Source organism: Nansenia antarctica (assembly GCF_963989245.1).
Source record: "Nansenia antarctica genome assembly, chromosome: 11".
Taxonomy (NCBI): Eukaryota; Metazoa; Chordata; class Actinopteri; order Argentiniformes; family Microstomatidae; genus Nansenia; species Nansenia antarctica.
Genome location: NC_137681.1, coordinates 271579 through 291578, shown reverse-complemented (window position 1 = coordinate 291578; position 20000 = coordinate 271579). Strand labels below are relative to the sequence as shown.

The 20000-nt window shown below is 45.4% G+C and overlaps 3 protein-coding genes across 3 annotated transcripts in view; 2 read left to right on the top strand and 1 right to left on the bottom strand.

Moving 5' to 3' along the window:
• LOC308167442 (phosphatidylinositol 3,4,5-trisphosphate 3-phosphatase and dual-specificity protein phosphatase PTEN-like) overlaps window positions 1-2154 on the top strand; it is a gene marked incomplete at its 3' end in the record, with an annotated part of 30812 nt that extends 28658 nt beyond the window's left edge. The window contains exon 7 of the mRNA XM_080541860.1: window positions 1991-2154. Coding sequence (XP_080397986.1) covers window positions 1991-2154 — 164 coding nt within the window. The remainder of the gene's footprint in view (window positions 1-1990) is intronic.
• Window positions 2155-2868: 714 nt separating this feature from the next.
• On the bottom strand, window positions 2869-8284 carry rnls (renalase, FAD-dependent amine oxidase; the record flags this gene model as incomplete). The annotated part of the gene is made up of 5 exons (XM_080541859.1): window positions 8094-8284; window positions 6529-6634; window positions 5229-5374; window positions 3068-3229; window positions 2869-2873 (listed from the first exon to the last, which is right to left on the bottom strand). The coding sequence occupies exons 1-5, from the start codon at window positions 8206-8208 to the stop codon at window positions 2869-2871; spliced, it is 534 nt and encodes a 177-aa protein (XP_080397985.1). The 5' UTR covers window positions 8209-8284.
• An 813-nt stretch (window positions 8285-9097) lies between these two features.
• lipf (lipase, gastric) overlaps window positions 9098-20000 on the top strand; it is a 16079-nt gene continuing 5176 nt past the window's right edge. The window contains exons 1-7 of the mRNA XM_080542020.1: window positions 9098-9114; window positions 10433-10547; window positions 12079-12190; window positions 17396-17594; window positions 18445-18554; window positions 18699-18835; window positions 19087-19233. Of these exons, the coding sequence (XP_080398146.1) occupies window positions 10440-10547; window positions 12079-12190; window positions 17396-17594; window positions 18445-18554; window positions 18699-18835; window positions 19087-19233 (813 nt within the window). The 5' untranslated portion in view covers window positions 9098-9114; window positions 10433-10439. The remainder of the gene's footprint in view (window positions 9115-10432; window positions 10548-12078; window positions 12191-17395; window positions 17595-18444; window positions 18555-18698; window positions 18836-19086; window positions 19234-20000) is intronic.

Here is a 20000-nt window from a genome sequence, read left to right as displayed (position 1 = left end):
CTTGATGGCATAAAAAGCCCTTTTTGCCTTGTCTTTGAGTTCCTTCACAGCTGCACAGAAATTCCCAGTGGAAGTAATTTGTAAACCTAGGTATGTATAGGTATTTGTCCGTTCTATTTGGGTCCCACCTATTTTGAACACTGGTTGATTCTTCTGTAACCGTGATCGCTTTTGGAAGGTCATAATTTTGGTCTTCTTCATATTTACTGTCAGGGCCCAAGTCTGACAGTACTGATGAAGAATGTTCAGGCTTTGCTGAAGACCTTCTTTAGTTGGGGACAGTATGACTAGGTCGTCTGCATAAAAGAGACATTTAATGTCTGTGTCAGTAAGGGTGAGACCAGGTGCTGGTGATTGTTCTAATAACCGTGCCAGTTCATTAATATATATATTGAAGAGGGTGGGGCTGAGGTTACATCCTTGCTTCACCCCTCTCCCTTGCGGGAAGAAGTCTGTGTGTTTATCACCAATTTTAACAGCCAATTTATTATTTTCATATATTGATTTAATGACATCATATGACTTTCCCCCTATTCCACTTTCTATTAATTTAAAAAGTAAACCTTCATGCCAAACTGAGTCGAAAGCTTTCTGAAAATCGACAAAGCATGCATGAATTGTTCCTTTGTTTTGATTTGTGTATTTATCTATTAGTGTGTGTAGGGTGAAAATGTGGTCAGATGTTCTATAATTTGGGAGGAATCCAATTTGACTTTTGCACAAGACATTGTGCTCTGTGAGGAAATATATAATTCTTGAATTTAGAATGCTGCCAAATAACTTCCCTAGGTTACTACCTACACAGATACCTCTGTAGTTGTTTGGATCAAATTTGTCTCCATTCTTGAAAATGGGTGTAATCAGCCCCTCACTCCAGCTTTCAGGGAAATGACCCACACTCAGTACCAAGTTGAATACCTTTAGAATGGCCAATTTACATTTTCTATTGGTATATTTTATCATCTCGTTTAAGATGCCATCAGGCCCACATGCTTTTTTGTTCTGCAGAACCTTTAGTTTGTCTTCCAATTCTAATTCAGTGATTGGGAAATCCAGTGGGGTCTGATAGTCCTTAATAGCTCTTTCAAAGGTTTTCAATTTATCTGAGATCTGCTCTTGGGCTTCATTCTTTGTAGGTTTTCTATAAAGATCCCCAAAATGTGTTTTCCATGTATCACCATTTTGAATTGATTGTTCATTTTTATGTTTCTTGGTAAATAAGTTCCAGTTTTCCCAGAATTTATTTGATCCCAGAGACTCTTCAATTAATTCTAGTTGGTTTTGTAAATATTGGTCTTTTTTTGTTCTCAGTGTTTTTTTATATTGCTTTAAAGTGTCACAGTAACTAAGGCGTAACTCCTGACTCTCTGGATTCCTGTGTTTTTGGTTGGAGATATTTCTTAGTGTCTTCCTAATGGATTTACAGTCTAAATCAAACCACCTTTCCCTGTTTGTTTTCTTTTGTTGTTTTGTTTGTTTTGTCTCTCTCTGTCTCTCTCTCTCTGTCTCTCTCTCTGTCTCTCTCTCTGTCTCTCTGTCTCTCTCTGTCTCTCTCTCTCTGTCTCTCTCTCTGTCTCTCTCTGTCTCTCTCTGTCTCTCTCTGTCTCTCTGTCTGTCTCTCTCTCTCTGTCTCTCTCTCTGTCTCTCTCTCTCTCTGCCTCTCTCTGTCTCTCTCTGTCTCTCTCTCTCTGTCTGTCTGTCTCTGTGTCTCTCTGTCTCTCTCTCTGTCTCTCTCTCTGTCTCTCTCTGTCTCTCTCTGTCTCTCTCTGTCTGTCTCTCTCTCTCTCTCTCTCTCTCTCTCTCTCTCTCTCTCTCTCTCTGTCTCTCTCTCTCTCTCTCTCTCTCTCTCTGTCTACCCTACTGCCCACATACACCCTACACTGCTTCTCTGTTAAACATAATGAACACATTTCTCTTGTATCTCTTATTATTGGAATTTTAAGCAGCCAGGATACGAGAGGAAGTGTGATTCTGTTTAAATGATTTCCAGATTGCATCCTCCTGGGTCTGGGCAGGACGGGCCCAGATCACACCTGCTACTGCCACCTACTGGCCACCTCCTGCCACTGCACCGCTGGGAGTCCCAGTATTCACAGAGGACTTATTTTGCACAATGAACTCAACAATGAACAGAAATATGAGAATTGTATATAAAACAGGCACAAGCACGCACGCACACCCACTAATTCTCAGGGTATAATTAACAGTAAATTACTCAGTCAATCCATAAATACTTGCTTACTTAATCCATAAATTTTGAGTTAAACAAGCGTCATGGAAACAGCTTGTTGGGGGAGGTCTAATTTGACCAAAGCCTTTAGCAGGGATGAAACACGCAGCAAGTGTCAGAGGATCCGAGGCTCTGGAATGACCCAGCCTGTCTCTCAGAAGCAGGAACATTTGCAAGGATAGAATCTCTCACAGGAAAAGCTCTCCAGCTCCAGAAGCACAGAGACACATTTCTCCCAACGAACGAATCCACGAATCATACATACTCAAATCCATTTCTAAGTCGCGGGGCTTTGAAGTCCTTTTCTCTGGCTTTGAAATGAGCAGCCCACCGTCACGCCTGGGAGGAACTAACCCTAACCCTACATCCCAGCTGAGGAGAGGAGGAACTACACTGTCACGCCTGGGAGGAACGCTCCACATCCCAGCTGAGGAGAGGATGAACCACCTCCTTGAAGTCAACTCTGTGAATATTGTATATATATATATAGACATAGGGACATAGGGTTATATATATATATAGTTGTCCTGCTTTCATACGACTGTTCTTAGTTAGGACGAGGTGTTCTCTACGCCTCCTCAGAGTGTTGAGCTGACGTCACATCATACAGCCTGGACATGGCAGCGTACGTCACACTGTTAGTCTGGTACATGGGGACATGGGGACATGGGGACATGGGGACATGGGGACATGGGAGTATGTATGACACGTTACTCCAGCCAGACTACGCTCCTCCTCAGAGTCTTCTGGCCCGTCACTCACAACAGCGTGGTGGGGCGTGGTGGTACTAGACTAGGTGTGTGGTGGTCGAGGTGTGTGGTTGTCATGGTTACTCACGGGTGTCCAGGTCTCCCTGCAGCTGGAGGATCTGAGGGACCGGCATGGTGAGGACCACGGCGTCGAACCCCTGGGGCGGCGCCCCCCCCGCCCTGCACACCTCCCAGGCCGCGCCCCGGCGGTAGACGTGGGTGACGTGGTGGAGGAAGAACACCTCAGCTCCTGCTTGGGTGCGGAGGGGGGAGGGAGGAGGGGCGGAGGGGCAGAGTTGGCAACGTCACAGCAGGAGAGAGAGAAGGACAGACAGAGGAGAGAGAGGGAAAGAGAGAGAGAGAGAGAGAAGGACAGACAGAGGAGAGAGAGGGAAAGAGAGAGGCGGGGGGGGAGGGGAGAGATCCAGAGAGGATGACACACAGAGAGAAGAGGTTTGATTGGGTGTCACTGGGGGGTGATTTTCAATAAATTTTCAATGAATGACACATGCAGGTTACAGGTTACTCTCTGCAGAGGAGACAGAGCCTGAGGGTTTGGTTTGGTACTCAGCAGAGAAACAGGTTGTTGCTTCACCGGATTCACGTCCCAAAACGACCAGAGAGAGAGACACAGCAGAGGAACCAGAGAGAGAGACACACACAGCAGAGGAACCAGAGAGAGAGACACACACAGCAGAGGAACCAGAGGGAGAGACACACACAGAGAGGAACCAGAGAGAGAGACACACACAGCAGAGGAACCAGAGGGAGAGACACACACAGCAGAGGAACCAGAGAGAGAGACACACACAGCAGAGAGGAACCAGAGGGAGAGACACACACAGCAGAGGAACCAGAGAGAGAGACACACACAGCAGAGGAACCAGAGAGAGAGACACACACAGCAGAGGAACCAGAGAGAGAGACACACACAGAGAGGAACCAGAGAGAGAGACACACACAGCAGAGAGGAACCAGAGAGAGAGACACACACAGAGAGGAACCAGAGAGAGAGACACACACAGAGAGGAACCAGAGAGAGAGACACACACAGCAGAGAGGAACCAGAGAGAGAGACACACACAGCAGAGGAACCAGAGAGAGAGACACACACAGCAGAGGAACCAGAGAGAGAGACACACACAGCAGAGAGGAACCAGAGAGAGAGACACACACAGCAGAGGAACCAGAGAGAGAGACACACACAGCAGAGGAACCAGAGAGAGAGACACACACAGAGGAACCAGAGGGAGAGACACACACAGCAGAGGAACCAGAGGGAGAGACACACACAGCAGAGGAACCAGAGAGAGAGACACACACAGCAGAGAGAACCAGAGAGAGAGACACACACAGCAGAGGAACCAGAGAGAGAGACACACACAGAGAGGAACCAGAGAGACACACACAGCAGAGGAACCAGAGAGAGAGACACAGCAGAGGAACCAGAGAGAGACACAGAGAGGAACCAGAGAGAGAGACACACACAGCAGAGGAACCAGAGGGAGAGACACACACAGCAGAGAGGAACCAGAGAGAGAGACACACACAGAGAGGAACCAGAGAGAGAGACACACACAGCAGAGGAACCAGAGGGAGAGACACACACAGCAGAGGAACCAGAGAGAGAGACACACACAGCAGAGGAACCAGAGAGAGACACACACAGAGAGGAACCAGAGGGAGAGACACACACAGAGAGGAACCAGAGAGAGAGACACACACAGCAGAGGAACCAGAGAGAGAGAGACACACAGCAGAGGAACCAGAGAGAGAGACACACACAGCAGAGGAACCAGAGAGAGAGACACACACAGCAGAGGAACCAGAGGGAGAGACACACACAGCAGAGGAACCAGAGGGAGAGACACACACAGCAGAGGAACCAGAGGGAGAGACACACACACAGCAGAGGAACCAGAGAGAGAGACACACACAGAGGAACCAGAGGGAGAGACGAGGCTGGCTGCGCTGGGCCACTCCTCCTACTTCTGGCTTCTCTCTGGCATGTCATTGATTCATTAATTAATTAATAATAATGAATTGATTCTCCGGAGAGAACACACCTGGTTTCCAGGTCTAAATCAGTCTGATTAAAAAGGCAAGAAATAGAAATCAGAAGACATTCCATCACAGTATTCCAGCTTCCTATCACACACACCGCTCAAAGACGGGTCTCATTCCCTCCGCCACCCCCCCCCACCCTCCCCCTCCCTTTGAGGTGTGTTAGAGGAGAGGAGAGGAGGCACCTGACTGTTTGAGGTAGTGTTTGACGATGGAGGACACTCCGGTAGGGGTGACGTAGTGTCTGTGTCCCTCCTCCGTCATCTTCATCCCTTCTACGGACGACTGCAGCGGTCTCAGTACGCCGTGCGCCAACAGCTCGTCATAAAAACTGCAAAAAAACAAAACAACAAAACAACAAAAACAATAATGACCCAACCATCTGGGAACAACAGGGGCCTGACAGGCAGGCTGACAGATGAAGCACAGACACCTATACAGGAACGTGCGCTGCCTCCATACAATAACCTGGAGCATGTCGGTACATGTATAGAAATAAAACATAAGGGCAGTAGGTGGGGGTCCACTGTTGACTATTGACGTGCTGAGTAGGCCCACTGTCACACGGCTCCAACTATCCATTAACCACCAGCAACAACACAGATTGTGTCGTGGATAACATTTCCCCCCACAAAACATTCATCTGATGAGTGATATACTATATATACTGTACCCCTGGTGTTACGAGGGGGGTCAGCGAGGAAGACTCCCCGATGCCTCCTGCTGGTCAAAGTGCATTACTCATGCCCTGGACTAATTACATTATCATTGTCACCTGTGAGTGTTTGTATTTGTATTTAGGCGTGTCCCTTTTCCCTGTTCCCTTGTCAGTTGTTCGTACATGTTGACGTGATGAGAACCCTTGCTTGTCTTTTGGAAATACTGTGTCTACTATTTTTGACTCTGTCCGTTCTGTCCTGGAGGACTTTATTTACCTGTCGCTGTTCCCAGGTATAGTGACTGTATATAGTGTTTGTTATTTTCATTGTGTTTGCGTTATTCTTGCGGTTAGTTGATGGAGCCTTGATTGCTCTCCTTTTGTTTTGTCGATACGCAAGTTGTTTTGTTTCCGTTATTATTAGTTTCCTCATTACTCAGAGCCTTGCTTGCTCCACTTTACTTTTGATTATATATCCTTGTCCTGTTGTGACTGCTCATTGCCTATCTCAGTAAAGAGAAACTTTATTTTATTACTGTCTCGACCTCCATTCATCTGAGCTGCACCGAACATGGGTCCAACACCATTCTACAACTAGAAAGCTATACCAAAACGTAACACCCTGGTGTATCTGGGTGTAGTAGTATAGTAGTAGTGATATACTATATATAATGTACCCCTGGTGTATCTGGGTGGAGTAGTATAGTAGTAGTGATATACTATATATAATGTACCTCTGGTGTATGTGGGTATAGTAGTAGTAGTAGGGGTAGTAGTATAGTAGCGGTAGTAGTAGTAGTAGTAGTAGTATAGTAGTAGTATAGCACCTCTGGTGTATGTGGGCGTAGTGTGGGGTAGCAGAGATGTACTGGGCACCCAGGTCGGCTGTACAGGAGGCGTCAGCTGGACTTCTACTGGTGGACATCCTCCCGCCTGCAACACAGAGATGAAGATGATGATGATGATGATGATGACGACGTTGAAATCACAGTACAGGGGGCCGTTCCACTAAAGGTGGATCAGTATATCGGCGATTGAAATAAATCAGGCAACTCAGGATTGGAATTCAAGCCTCAGGTGATTCCTCGAACGAGGATCAGGCTTGTGTCATCAGTGTTCACAGAACACCGGCTTACAAATCTTCGATATGGGCGCGTGCACGCAGACATAAAGAGCCCCGAAGAGTCAAACTGTCGAAATGAAGATACTCCACTCTGCAGGGGTCCTACATTTGCGCAGCATTCCGAATTATTGATCTTTATGAAGACGGAAAAATAAGATGTAAAATAGTGCAATACTGCCGCAATTAACAAGGCGAGGGAAATGGTTTGGCAAGAAATTGCTGACCGATTAAATGCGTAGGTCATACTAGCCCCAGTTATTGTTAATATTTTAATAAATTAATATTACTACTGTGGTGATATCAGCAGCAGGCTACAAACCGTCATATCGCCACAATGGCCTAGTGGTATCGACCGCTGCTATAGGATTTATTCGTCATTTTTAGACGGTGGTTCGAATCCCTCTTCGGACACACTTTTTACTGCATTTCGTTGTCTGAATCTAATCTAAAATCTCATCAAAAAAAGTATGTAGGCTATATAATTATGGTGCAGGCTAATTTACAAGAACTGACACGATTACAATGGTGTTTGAAGCCTTTGCATGAAATCTTCGGTTAAATGTAAAAAAATAAAAAAATAAATTACACTTTTATTTATTGATCTATCGATCTATCTATCACACTTTCAAAATATCAAGTTATCTATCACACAATCAAACTATCTATCGATCACACTTTCAAAATATCAATCTCACACAGTCAACCTATCCATCTATCTATCTCGTGTGAAGTGGGAACTAATATTTCCTAAAAGAGGAACTGTCGTTCGGGATGAAGTTTCCGCCTGTGAGCCTTTTTTGACATGCGTCTTACTTTAGCCAGTCTTTTAGCCTGCTCGCGACCAGGCTAATTATATCTGACTCAGAAGGAGCTCAACCAAGCAGCGTATTATTTGAGCCACATTGATGGAACCGAACGCAAGCTAACATTATCGAGGCTTAGAACTTTATCGAGGTTTAGAAGATAATCTAGTTTAGTGGAACGGGGCCCTGATCAGTGTTGCAACTACTGCATTGGCTGAAAGCTAGACCCTACTTTGATTCAGTTCACTATTGTACATACGAGGTCGACATACATACTACGAGGCACAGTGAGAACATGAGGGTTATAACAGAGTTATAAAGGTAGTATATAGGGTTATAACAGAGTTATACAGGTAGTATATAGGGGAGGTACGCCCACAAACATCATAACATCATAATTCTATGGCGACATTTCAGGGTTAGGGTTAAAGGTTAGGGTTATAGAGGGTTAGGTTATAACTCTTACCTGCCCCCCTCGCCTTGTCCCACACCACTATGTTGACGTTGGGCATCTCTCTGCGCAGAAGGACGGCGCACAAGCTGCCTGTCAGACCCGCTCCGACGATCAGAACCCGCGACATGGTAGAACCAAGAGAACAACAGAAACACTGTCAGGGTCAGGGGTCACGGTTAGGCTCTGTCAGGGTTAACCCAGGGTCTGTCAGTCTGTCCGGGTTAACCCAGGGTCTGTCAGTCTGTCAGGGTTAACCCAGGGTCTGTCAGTAATGACCCAGTGTGTTTAGGTTTGAGACAGTTGTAATGTTGTAATGTTGGCCAACCAACACGTTCCCTGCGTTGACTACATAACGACTAAAAGCGCTCAAGTCAATATTGTAAGTTAATATCATATTAAAGTTGATCCTCTCCTCCCCAAAGCTGCCATGGTTAAGACATATTAGACTATACTGACCAACTAATAACATTCTATCTGGTCGAGACTGATAAGTAAAAGATGAAGCTTTAATGTTTAAACATGAGAAGTTTAGTGAAGTTTAGTGTTTAATTACAAAGCATCTAGGACAACACAGCAGTTGTATTGCTGTTGTATCAACTTTAATTATTCGACTTTCTCCCTTTAAATATCAGTTAATTGTTGGAATAATCTCATATAATAATAATAATAACTTACAACAATGAACTGATATTTAAAGAAGGAAAGTCGAATAATTAGTCATTCGTTTGATCGCTCCTACATGAGTCATTCATAATAAACACGTGACAGTGGTTGTGATGACGTCATCAGTCTGTTTGATTGTTTGTTTGATTCATAATTCTCTTTGTGTTGACAGGGGTTCGGATGCGTCACAACGTAGAAAGGCGTGTCAGTGTTTTTAACCAATCACAGCAGTCTGAGGTTCTATGAGGTGTTTTTAACCAATCACAGCAGTCCCCGCGGGGGGCCTCTGACGTCGTGTCACGCTGCAACTCTGTGACGTGTTCGTGTTCAGTCGGCCAACAGCAGCAGACTCAGGCTGTTGTTACCCAAGGTGAGTGATGCGTCTGTAACTACTCTGTTATTATTATTATTGTTATTATTATTATTACACTGTATCAACAACAACATGTCGATAGAAATGCCTGTTTTTCCTGTTTCATATCAACGTGTTATTTGTGTGTTTATAGATAAGATAAATGTTTCAAAGCCATTCCATGTTTGAAGTAGAAAGTGCAGAGTTGTGATGTAAACATCCCGAAACACTCAGGTGGTCTAGTTATCTATAGTTATCATAGATTATTGAGTTTATTTTATTTTATTGAAATACAAGTGAAGGCTTCTGGTTGACTTTAGGTAATATGAGCAGGAGCACACCGTAAAGGACCTTAGGCTAGACTTACACATTCATATACATACACTTGTGAAATTGTCGAGTCAGCCTTTGCTTTTGGATCGCGTTTGCTCTTCCTCGTCACCTCCCTGATCCAATCACATGTTCTTTATGTTATTTATGTTCTTTAGATGAGCAGCTTCCAACAGTGATTGTTTCCTCTCTTCTCTGAAAAAGCAACGGCATTGTAGTGTTTGTCCAGCCTAACCCTAACCTATAGAATGACCTCAGGCAACTTTATCAGTAGTTCAATGTCCATTCAAAGTAATGTATCACTGGTCTAGTTACTTATCAAAGTAAATACAATCTCAGGTATATATCAGAGACATCAGAGACATCAAACAGTAAACAGGACAGAGACCAGCCACCAGACCAGCCCTCCTAGAATCAGCAGTAAACAAAGCAGAGTTTGGCTCGTGTGACTTCAGATCATTCAACATTTGGTTACCTGGTTACCTTGGTTACCTGGTACACAGTTGTGCCTAGTGATGCTTGTTTCAATGAATCAGAAAATAAACAACTAATTGTAAATTAATATAAATGTTCTCAATGACTTATCTGGTTAAATAAAGGCACATCATTTAGTAATTACCATTAGGTTAATACCTGGTCATTTATGTGGATTATAATAAGTAATACTAATATGTGATTATAATAAGTAATACTAATATGTGATTATAATAAGTAATACTAATATGTGATTATAATAAGTAATACCCTAACCCTAAATGATCGAGAGACTCAGTCAGTGTCTGTCTGGGTGACGGTCATATAGGTGCTGAAGCATCGATCCCCAGGGGAGAAAGAGAGACTAAAGAGAGACTAAAGAGAGACTGTTCTAAAGAGGTTGGATGTGATAGTTGATCATGTGATAATTAGAGCATGGTGATTGATCATGTGATAATTAGAGCATGGTGATTGATCATGTGATAATCAGAGCATGTGATATATATGGTGATTGTATCTCTGCTGTTTCCAGAGTGAAGATGATGTTGGTGCTGCTGTGTGTGGCCTTCCTCGCGGCTGAGGTGGTCCAGGGTCAGAGGTCACCCAGACACAAGAGAGGCCTGGACCCTGAGGTCAACATGAACATCGTGAGTAGGACAGTTTTACATTCTAACCCTAACCCATAATGAAGAAGAGATGTTCCCCGACAGCATGGTCACACACTGACACATTGTAATCATCTTTCATTATAGGTACAATCTCTCTAGGTCATATAGTTCATTATCATATCAGTTCAGTTAGGGTTAGGGTTAGGTTAGGGTTAGGGTTAGGGTTAGGGTTAGGCATCACCAGCTCTCCTTTAGTAAACAACACGGGAGGTTCATCATGTGATCATGTGAGGTGGCCAACATGTTAGCCTTTGTCCCCTGTGATCTATCCCATGAGTCATTGCAGGAAGAGTGAGAAGCATGTGAGGCCACGGTCACTTTAAGGGAAGTTATTCCATCACCATCACGACATTTAACTTTCACCCAGATCTGATGATATCTCTATGATGTCAGTGTGTGTGTAGAGGCTCAGGTGTTCTCTGGTTCCAGTAATGATAGTTATAAATGTCTAATAAGAAGGAATCGCTGTGTGCTGATTTTTTTTTGTGGCATTCCATGATTGTTTCTGGGGCTAATTGTACAATGAGATGGTCAATTCGTTGGTTTAGTGATATAATAATGTTTAGTGATATAATAATGTTTAGTGATATAATAATGTTTAGTGATATAATAATGTTTAGTGATATCGGAATCATTTGCTTTCTGGGAAGCGCCACACAGGGACAGGGCTTGTTGAAATGTTCGGCGTGGCTTTTTTTTTATCAACGTTTGGTCATAAAAGATAAGATGTGTTCTCCTATCAGAGTCATGCCTGTGGTGTACAGTAAGGTCCTGGACGTTAGCCATGTTCTGCTGTTCCTGTATCAGTAACATAGGGTTAGGGTTAGGGCCGCAAGCACAATCTGTGTTTGTGGGAGAACATCTCAGAGTCGTGGTTCATTATGAATAGCCCATATCTTACTGATACAGAAACATGATAGCATTAAGCTACATCCAGGACCTCACTGTATACTGTGTCTTTGTGTAGCATGAATGCTATAGTAAACACATTATCACAATCTCAAAGATAATGGAGAAGCATGTTGTGTGTGTGTGTGTGTGTGTGTGTGTGTGTTGTGTGTGTGTTGTGTGTGTGTGTGTGTGTGTGTGCGTGTGTTGTGTGTGTGTGTGTGTGTGTGTGTTATGTGTGTGTGTTGTGTGCGTGTATGTTGTGTGTGTGTGTGTGTGTTGTGTGTGTGTGTGTGTGTTGTGTGTGTGTGTGTGTGTGTGTTGTAATCTCATATCTTTCCCACTTCTGCCTGCTAGGGTTAGGGTTAACTCTCAATATCTCCTACAACACTGACGTGTGTGTGTGTGTGTGTGTGTGTGTGTGTGTGTGTGTGTGTTGTCTGTGTGTGTGTGTGTGTGTTATGTGTGTGTGTGTGTGTGTGTGTTGTGTGTGTGTGTTGTATGTGTGTGTTGTGTGTGTTGTGTGTGTTGTGTGTGTGTGTGTGTGTGTATGTGTGTGTTGTGTGTGTTGTGTGTGTTGTGTGTGTGTGTGTGCGCGTGTGTGTGTGTGTGTGTGTGACAGAGTGAGATCATCCGACACTGGGGCTACCCTGCAGAGGAGCACGACGTGGTCACAGAGGACGGCTACATCCTCAGCGTCAACAGGATCCCCCGCGGCCTGAACCACCAGGAAGGTGAGTACCTGGCACAACCACAACCACAACCACAACCACAACCACAACCAGAATGTTATTCCATCTCGCTGTACCCTAACCCTAAGTACACAAGAGTACAATGTACAAGAGTACTAACCCTTGGTTCCTCAACATTGATATTGCGGCTGTGGTGGCTGTGTCTCAGGAGGTAGAGGCTGTGTCTCAGGAGGTAGAGGCTGTGTCTCAGGAGGTAGAGGCTGTGTCTCAGGAGGTAGAGGCTGTGTCTCAGGAGGTAGAGGCTGGTGGAGGTAGAGGCTGTGTCTCAGGAGGTAGAGGCTGTGTCTCAGCAGGTAGAGGCTGGTGGAGGTAGAGGCTGTGTCTCAGGAGGTAGAGGCTGTGGCTCAGGAGGTAGAGGCTGGTGGAGGTAGAGGCTATGTCTCAGGAGGTAGAGGCTGTGTCTCAGGAGGTAGAGGCTGTGTCTCAGGAGGTAGAGCCGCCGTCTAATGATCGCAAAGTTGGCAGATCGGCGTTTCGAGCCCCGGCTGGCCACATGTTGAGGTGTCCTTGGGCAAGACACTGAACCCCAAATTGCTCCCAGTGAGCGGGCCGGCGCCTTGCATGGTAGCTTGCCGCCATTGGTGTGTGAATGTGTGTGTGAATGGGTGAATGAGAGGCCGTTGTAAAGTGCTTTGGATAAAGGAGCTGTATAAGCCCTTAAGCTAAATGCTTGTCCTGTCTACTTTTTTGTGCCTAGGGTACCTATATTTTATCTTTTAAATGTACTTTTTTCCTCCAGGGAGCCGTATACAACATCATGGCATAGGGACTGCGGATGAAAACTAGCTTTCGGGCTAACTCTGGCGTATTTACAATTTATTTTTGTTTTATTAATATGCACTGTCCCTTGAATAAATAAATGAATCTGAATCTGAAGTTATAGGGATGTCCCGATCCGATATTGATATCGCATATCTCCGCGATATCGGTCCTGAATGCTGGATCGCAGATCGCACCAGAAAAAAAATAGGCAGCGATCTGGGGCTCGCGATCCGGCGTGTCACTCACGTGATGACAACAGTAGTAGTCAGTGGTCACGGGCATGAGAGTTGGCTAGTAGCTACCTGTGTGTAATGAGTCTCACAATGTCATGATGCTAGCTGGTGAAATCATAAACCATTTGCTTACGTAATTTTTCGTTTGTTTACATAGTCTGAAACTACAGATGGTAAGCTTTCAAATGATGCGTCATACATTGAAATCGGAAAAAAAAATTGAATGTTTGTTTGTATCAATGATGATATGTATCAATGATGATAATGATTTGCTCAAGAATGGTGACTGCTAAAAACGCTGCTAACAGCTAACGTTTCGTTCTAAAACGAAAGTATTGTAACGTCCCCACTTGGACAGTGGTTGAAATAATGACAGATAGCTTCTCTCATGTAATCTGTGCGTTTAATTGTAAATTATCTCATACACAACTTTCTTAGTTCACCGGAGCTCTCTCTCCCAACGGTCTCAACAACACACACAGCTATAATTGATTAGCAATTTGTAAGAGAAGATAAATAGAATAAAAACATGAAGGCACTAAAACTAGAAATCTGACAGTAACACATTTTTTCCTACAATGCTGAATGCTGCAGTTTAAATTGTTTTAACTTTAAACCAGTTGGTCACTGAGTACTGCAGAGTACTGTTTTTGTTGCTTGAATAAAGGCTGGCAGTCTTTAATAGCCAACTGTTGTTGTGGACTATATACTGGGGAAGTATTTGTTATTATTCAGGAGTAAAACAATAAATACAAATATCGGATCGGTATCGGTATCGCAGATACCTGAAGCCCAGGTATCGGTATCGGTAGTGAAAAAATGGGATCGGGACATCCCTAATAAGTTAGTCTATTTACCATTACATTACATTGCAGCATTCAGATACAAAACACAATAATAACACAATAACAATATTAAGTAAGTAGAAAGGTAACCCATAGTGTGTATGAAAGGGTTAATGGCTGTTGGACGGAGGAAGCTGCAGTGACATGGAACACAAAGACCTTGAGCCCTGTAACCAAACCCACACACACACACACACACACACAACACACACACACACACACACACAATCACACACAACACACACACACACACAACACACACACACACACACACACACACACACAATCACACACACACACACACACACACACACACACACACACACACACACATCCCTTCCCATCCCTCCTCTGTTGTCCAACATAAGAGCTGACTCAGGAGCAGAAAGAAGAAGCTGTTAGTCACTGGGAGAGCGGAGGAGGTTTATATATAAAACACGCCTGACCAGCCTCCGCCTGACCTCTGACCTCGGGTAGGAAACAGCTTCTAGTGTGTCATCGTGAGCTTTCATGTGAGGCTCTGGTTGGTTCTGTGTGTTTCATTCTCCCTCTGACTCCAGAGAGGACTCTGGTCCAACTCCCCCCAGTGAAGCTGCTGTTAGCTATTTAATGATCAGATCAGCTTTTTGATAATCCACCGATATTCTGAGTTGCATCAAATGTGCAGCGCATGTGAATTATTACTCAAAGCACATTTATAAGACTCTGATGTCATTTAGGTAGTGTGTTTTGTAGCAGTATGATTGGGATGTTGGAAGTGACAGTAATAAAGAGTTAAACTATAACATGATCAGAACTGTCTGAAGACGTTATGGACACGTTTCATTATGTTGTCCCCCCCCCCCAACACTGTCTCATGTAACTGCAGCACAACTGGTGGTCTCACTCAGATCTGTAGGTGGATCAGATCTCAGATCTGGGTTAGGGTCAGGGTCAGGTCTGTAGGTGCATCAGAGAGTCTAAAGCCTTCAAGTCGTTCCGGCCTGTCAGGGTTTATTTCTCCTTTGTCCTTCCAGAACATGAATTAATAAGCAGCTGCGTCCTGCAGATGAACCGCCTCTCAGAGTCTCTCTCAGATGGTCTGAATGGACGTTTAACTGACTAGAAATGTGCTTAATATTGACAAAGAAACCACTTCCGACTGACATCGGTCTGTCTTTAGAAATGCGTCATGGAGGAGGCGGGGGGGTCGCCTCCCCCCCCCCCCCCCCCCAGCCCTGGAGCTGAGGGACGCGCCAGGGAGATGAAATCTCAATAATATATTCATCTATTCGTCTATCTGATGAATAAGTAAAGAGCCGCCGTGCGGAACTCTCTGGAAGCTCTGGTGTTGGGTATCTGCTGTGCAGTGTCAGATAGGAGCTGCCGAGCGATCCGATTGGCTGAGAGACGCATCTCTTTCCTGCTGTCCCATTTCCTCTGGTCACAGGGGGGGGAGGGGAGAGGGGGTGGGGGGTGGGGGGGGGGCGGGGGGGGAGCTCGCTCGGAGGAACAGCAGAAACTTCCAGAAAGGGTTTGGTTACGACACCCAGATGAAAGAGCTTAAATGTTTGAAATCTTTCATCCTGGCTTGTTTGAGAGATTTTTTTTACATGATTGTAGTTGTGTAGTTGCATTGTTGTGGATTTTTCTGTCATGGAATTTCATAACTGAGGATTTATGTTGAAATTATTGGCGCGACCCTCAGGAAAACCCCCTCCGATATAACACATGTCAGTTTATAAGAGAGACATGTTAGTGCATAAGAGACACATGTTAGTGCATAAGAGAGACATGTTAGTGCAGAAGAGACACATGTTAGTGCATAAGAGACACATGTTAGTGCATAAGAGAGACATGTTAGTGCAGAAGAGAGACATGTTAGTGCAGAAGAGAGACATGTTAGTGCATAAGAGAGACATGTTAGTGCATAAGAGAGACATGTTAGTGCAGAAGAGAGACATGTTAGTGCATAAGAGAGACACGTTAGTGCAGAAGAGAGACATGTTAGTGCATAAGAGAGACATGTTAGTGCATAAGAGAGACATGTTAGTGCATAAGAGACACATGTTAGTGCATAAGAGACACATGTTAGAGCATAAGAGAGACACGTTAGACATTAAAGAGAGAATGCTGTGTTCATATCTGCCTACAGTCCTGTAGCTCTCTGTGAGTGATAGTGTATATTAATGTATTATTTTTGATAGGTGTTTATTCCCAGTAATTCATACATAGACACACACCCAACTATGACAGGTCAGGACTACACTACCCAGCAGCCCCTGGCCAGTGTTGTGTAACATCTGTCCCCTGGGACCAAACCAGGAGTTATGTAAAACCTCCCCAGCAGCCTGCCTGTTACCCAGCAGGGGGGGGTTGGTGGGGCCAGGGGGGGGGAATGGCTGGTATGAAGTTAAACAATCCTATCATCTGAAGGTCTGTTTGTCCCGAACGGACCAGCTCACTTCCTGTCTCTGTCAGATCGCAGCGATAAAACCCAAAAAAGACCCAGAGAGAGAGAGAGAGAGAGACAGAGAGAGAGAGAGAGCGAGAGAGAGCGAGAGAGAGAGAGACAGATAGAGGGAGGGAGAGAGAGAGAGAGAGACAGACAGATAGAGAGAGAGAGAGAGAGAGAGAGAGAGAGACAGATAGAGGGAGGGAGAGAGAGAGAGAGAGACAGACAGATAGAGAGAGAGAGAGAGAGAGAGAGAGAGAGAGAGAGAGACAGATAGAGGGAGGGAGAGAGAGAGAGAGAGAGACAGAGAGAGAGAGAGAGAGAGAGAGAGAGAGACAGAGAGAGAGAGAGAGAGACAGATAGAGAGAGATAGAGAGAGAGAGGGGGGAGAGAGAGAGAGGGGGGAGAGAGAGAGAGAGCAGAGCAGAGGAGGAAGGAGCTCTGTAGGGTCTGACTGGGGCTGGAGCGCCCTCTGGTGGTCATACTGAGCATCACGCTGCTCCCCAGACCAGACTAACCCTAACACACCTGACTAGATTACATTCAGGTTGTTTTCTGCTGTTGTCTCACATGCTTAAACAAGGAACATAAACACAATGACACATTAATAATAACGTCAAGTCAAGATATTAAAAACACAAAGCTCAAGGCTACGGTGTGTGTTGCTCCCGCAGGTCCCAGGCCTGGGGTGTGTAGTAGAGCAGTGCAGGGTGAGGGTTAACAGCTGGGGTGTGTAGTAGCAGGGCAGGGTGAGGGTTAACAGCTGGGGTGTGTAGTAGAGCAGAGCAGGGTTAACAGGGTAACAGGGGTAACAGGGGTAACAGGGTTAACAGCCTGCGTGTGTCGGCAGGTCCCAGGCCTGTAGTAGAGCAGTGCAGGGGTAACAGGGTTAACAGCCTGCGTGTGTCGGCAGGTCCCAGGCCTGCGGTCTTCCTGCAGCATGGTCTCCTGGCCGCGGGGAGTAACTGGGTGACCAACCTGCCCAACACCAGCCTGGGATACCTGCTAGCGGACGCCGGCTATGACGTCTGGATCGGCAACAGCCGAGGAAACACCTGGTCCAGGAGACACGTGACCCTCAGCCCAGACCAGGACCAGTTCTGGCAGTTCAGGTACGGTAGCCTAGCGACAGTAGCCTAGCGACAGAAGCCTAGCGACAGAAGTAGTGTTTCACTCCAATGAATTAGATTTGTTTAGCTTCTGGTGTTTCTGGTCGTATACAGGTTGTTTTATGTTCTATACAGACTCATAATCAACCACCATAGTGTAAAGTGTACTATATATTTACATGTCTGTTTAGACCTCTGGGAATGATAGTAAACTGATAATAAGATAGATAGACTTTATTTGTCATTGTTACAGTACAGGTACCAAACAACGAAATTTAGGAGGGGAGGCTCCCCTGGTGTTTAGGAAAGGAAAAAGAAACACATTTTGGAAAAAGCATAGATGCATAAAATCACAAGAAGATAAGGAGCTGGTTTACATCAATAGAGGCTATGTACACAATCCACTGTACTATACTGCACAGATAGTCAACTAGGGTTGTCATATTGCACAAGAAAGTATTTTTTCACATTTTTTTAAAGTGTCACAGTTTGCAGGCTTGAAAATGTACATGTTTGTGCCTCAGCACTAGCTGCCATTACAATCCGTCCGGACTTGTCCTGGGCCCAGAACTTAGGCCTTTTCTGTGTTCAGGGCCTTGACGGCCCTGTGGTAGAAGCTGTCCTTCAGTCTGTTTGTCCTAGCGGCCGGGGTCCTGTACCTCCTGTTCGAGGGCAGCTTGACAAAGTGTTCGTGCCCAGGGTGGGTCGGGTCCTTGGAGATCTTGGAATAAGGAAGTAGATGAAGCACATACTGTCTGGTTCATCGCTGCCAGGGTTCTGCAGGATGAAAACACGACGTTGTGGGTTGGGGTTGTTATGTTTTCTATTCGTCATTATCTGTCTCGTTCCTCAGCTATGATGAGATGGCTAAGAAGGACCTCCCAGCGGTGGTGAACCACATCCTGAAGACCACCGGCCAGGAGCAGATCTTCTACGTGGGCCACTCTCAGGGCACCACTATTGGTAAGAACACCTCAGTTCTCCTGGTGGCTGAGTGCCAGAGGGATGGACAGGGTACCACACGGCTGCAGTAGTATGTGGGCCGTTGTACACTATGACTCAGCTGTTTCTAATCTATCCTGACTGTTCCTTCCTCTCGTGTCGCAGCGTTCGTGGCGTTCTCATCCATGCCGGAGCTGGCCAGCAAGATCAAGATGTTCTTCGGTCTGGCGCCCGTGGCCACCGTGGCGTTCACCAACAGCCCCATGACCAAGCTGGCCGTCCTGCCCGACCTCCTCATCTGGGTGAGCTGGAACGACCCTCCTTCATCTGACTGGAACCACAACATCAGAACCACACCAGTCTAACTGGGCCAGTGTCTTTGGTTATCCATGTTTTTGTGATTAGAATTGAGCACAAGCTAAACTGATGACCTCTCTGAGGGTTTAACTGATAACTGATGACCTCTCTGAGGGTTTAACTGATGACCTCTCTGAGGGTTTAACTGATGACCTCTCTGAGGGTTTAACTGATAACTGATCTCTGTGGGTTTCAGGATCTGTTTGGGAAGAGGCAGTTCCTCCCCCAGAGCGCTCTGACCAAGTGGTTCGCCACCCACTTCTGCGCCAAGCAGCCCCTCAGCGAGCTGTGTGGGAACATCTTCTTCGTCCTCTGCGGCTTCGACGAGCAGAACCTCAACATGGTGCGTCTGCAGCATCAACTCCACTCTCACACAGTTTCAACTTTCATTGTTACGTCTCATCACACGAGTGTAAGAAAGTAACGTTCTTAGGCTTCGGTTCCTGACATCGCAGCACAAGACAATAAGACAAAAGGCAGAATTCAAGATAAAAAAGTGACAATAGAACTGGACATAAGTGACAAGACAGGATACAACTAGCAGTATCCAGACAATTTGCAGACAATAAGGCAATAGGCATAATAAAAAATTCATTCAATAAGATGATTTCAGAGAGTAATGCATGCGGATGCATGTTATGTAGTAGAGATTATAGGTATACTATCGTGATGGTTGTTTTGCAGTTGAAGCCGTACAGATGTTAAGATGTGTTTCTGTCTCTGTGTCTCTGTCTCTGTGTCTCTGTGTCTCTGTCTCTGTCTCTGTGTCTCTGTGTCTCTGTCTCTGTGTCTCTGTGTCTCTGTCTCTGTGTTTCTGTCTCTGTGTCTCTGTCTCTGTGTTTCTGTCTCTGTCTCTGTGTCTCTGTGTCTCTGTCTCTGTGTCTCTGTCTCTGTGTCTCTGTCTCTGTGGCTGTGTGTCTCTGTGTCTCTGTCTCTGTGTCTCTGTGTGCCTCTGTGTCTCTGTCTCTGTGTTTCTGTCTCTGTGTCTCTGTCTCTGTGTTTCTGTCTCTGTCTCTGTGTCTCTGTGTCTCTGTCTCTGTGTCTCTGTGTCTCTGTGTCTCTGTGTCTCTGTCTCTGTGTCTCTGTCTCTGTGTTTCTGTCTCTGTGTCT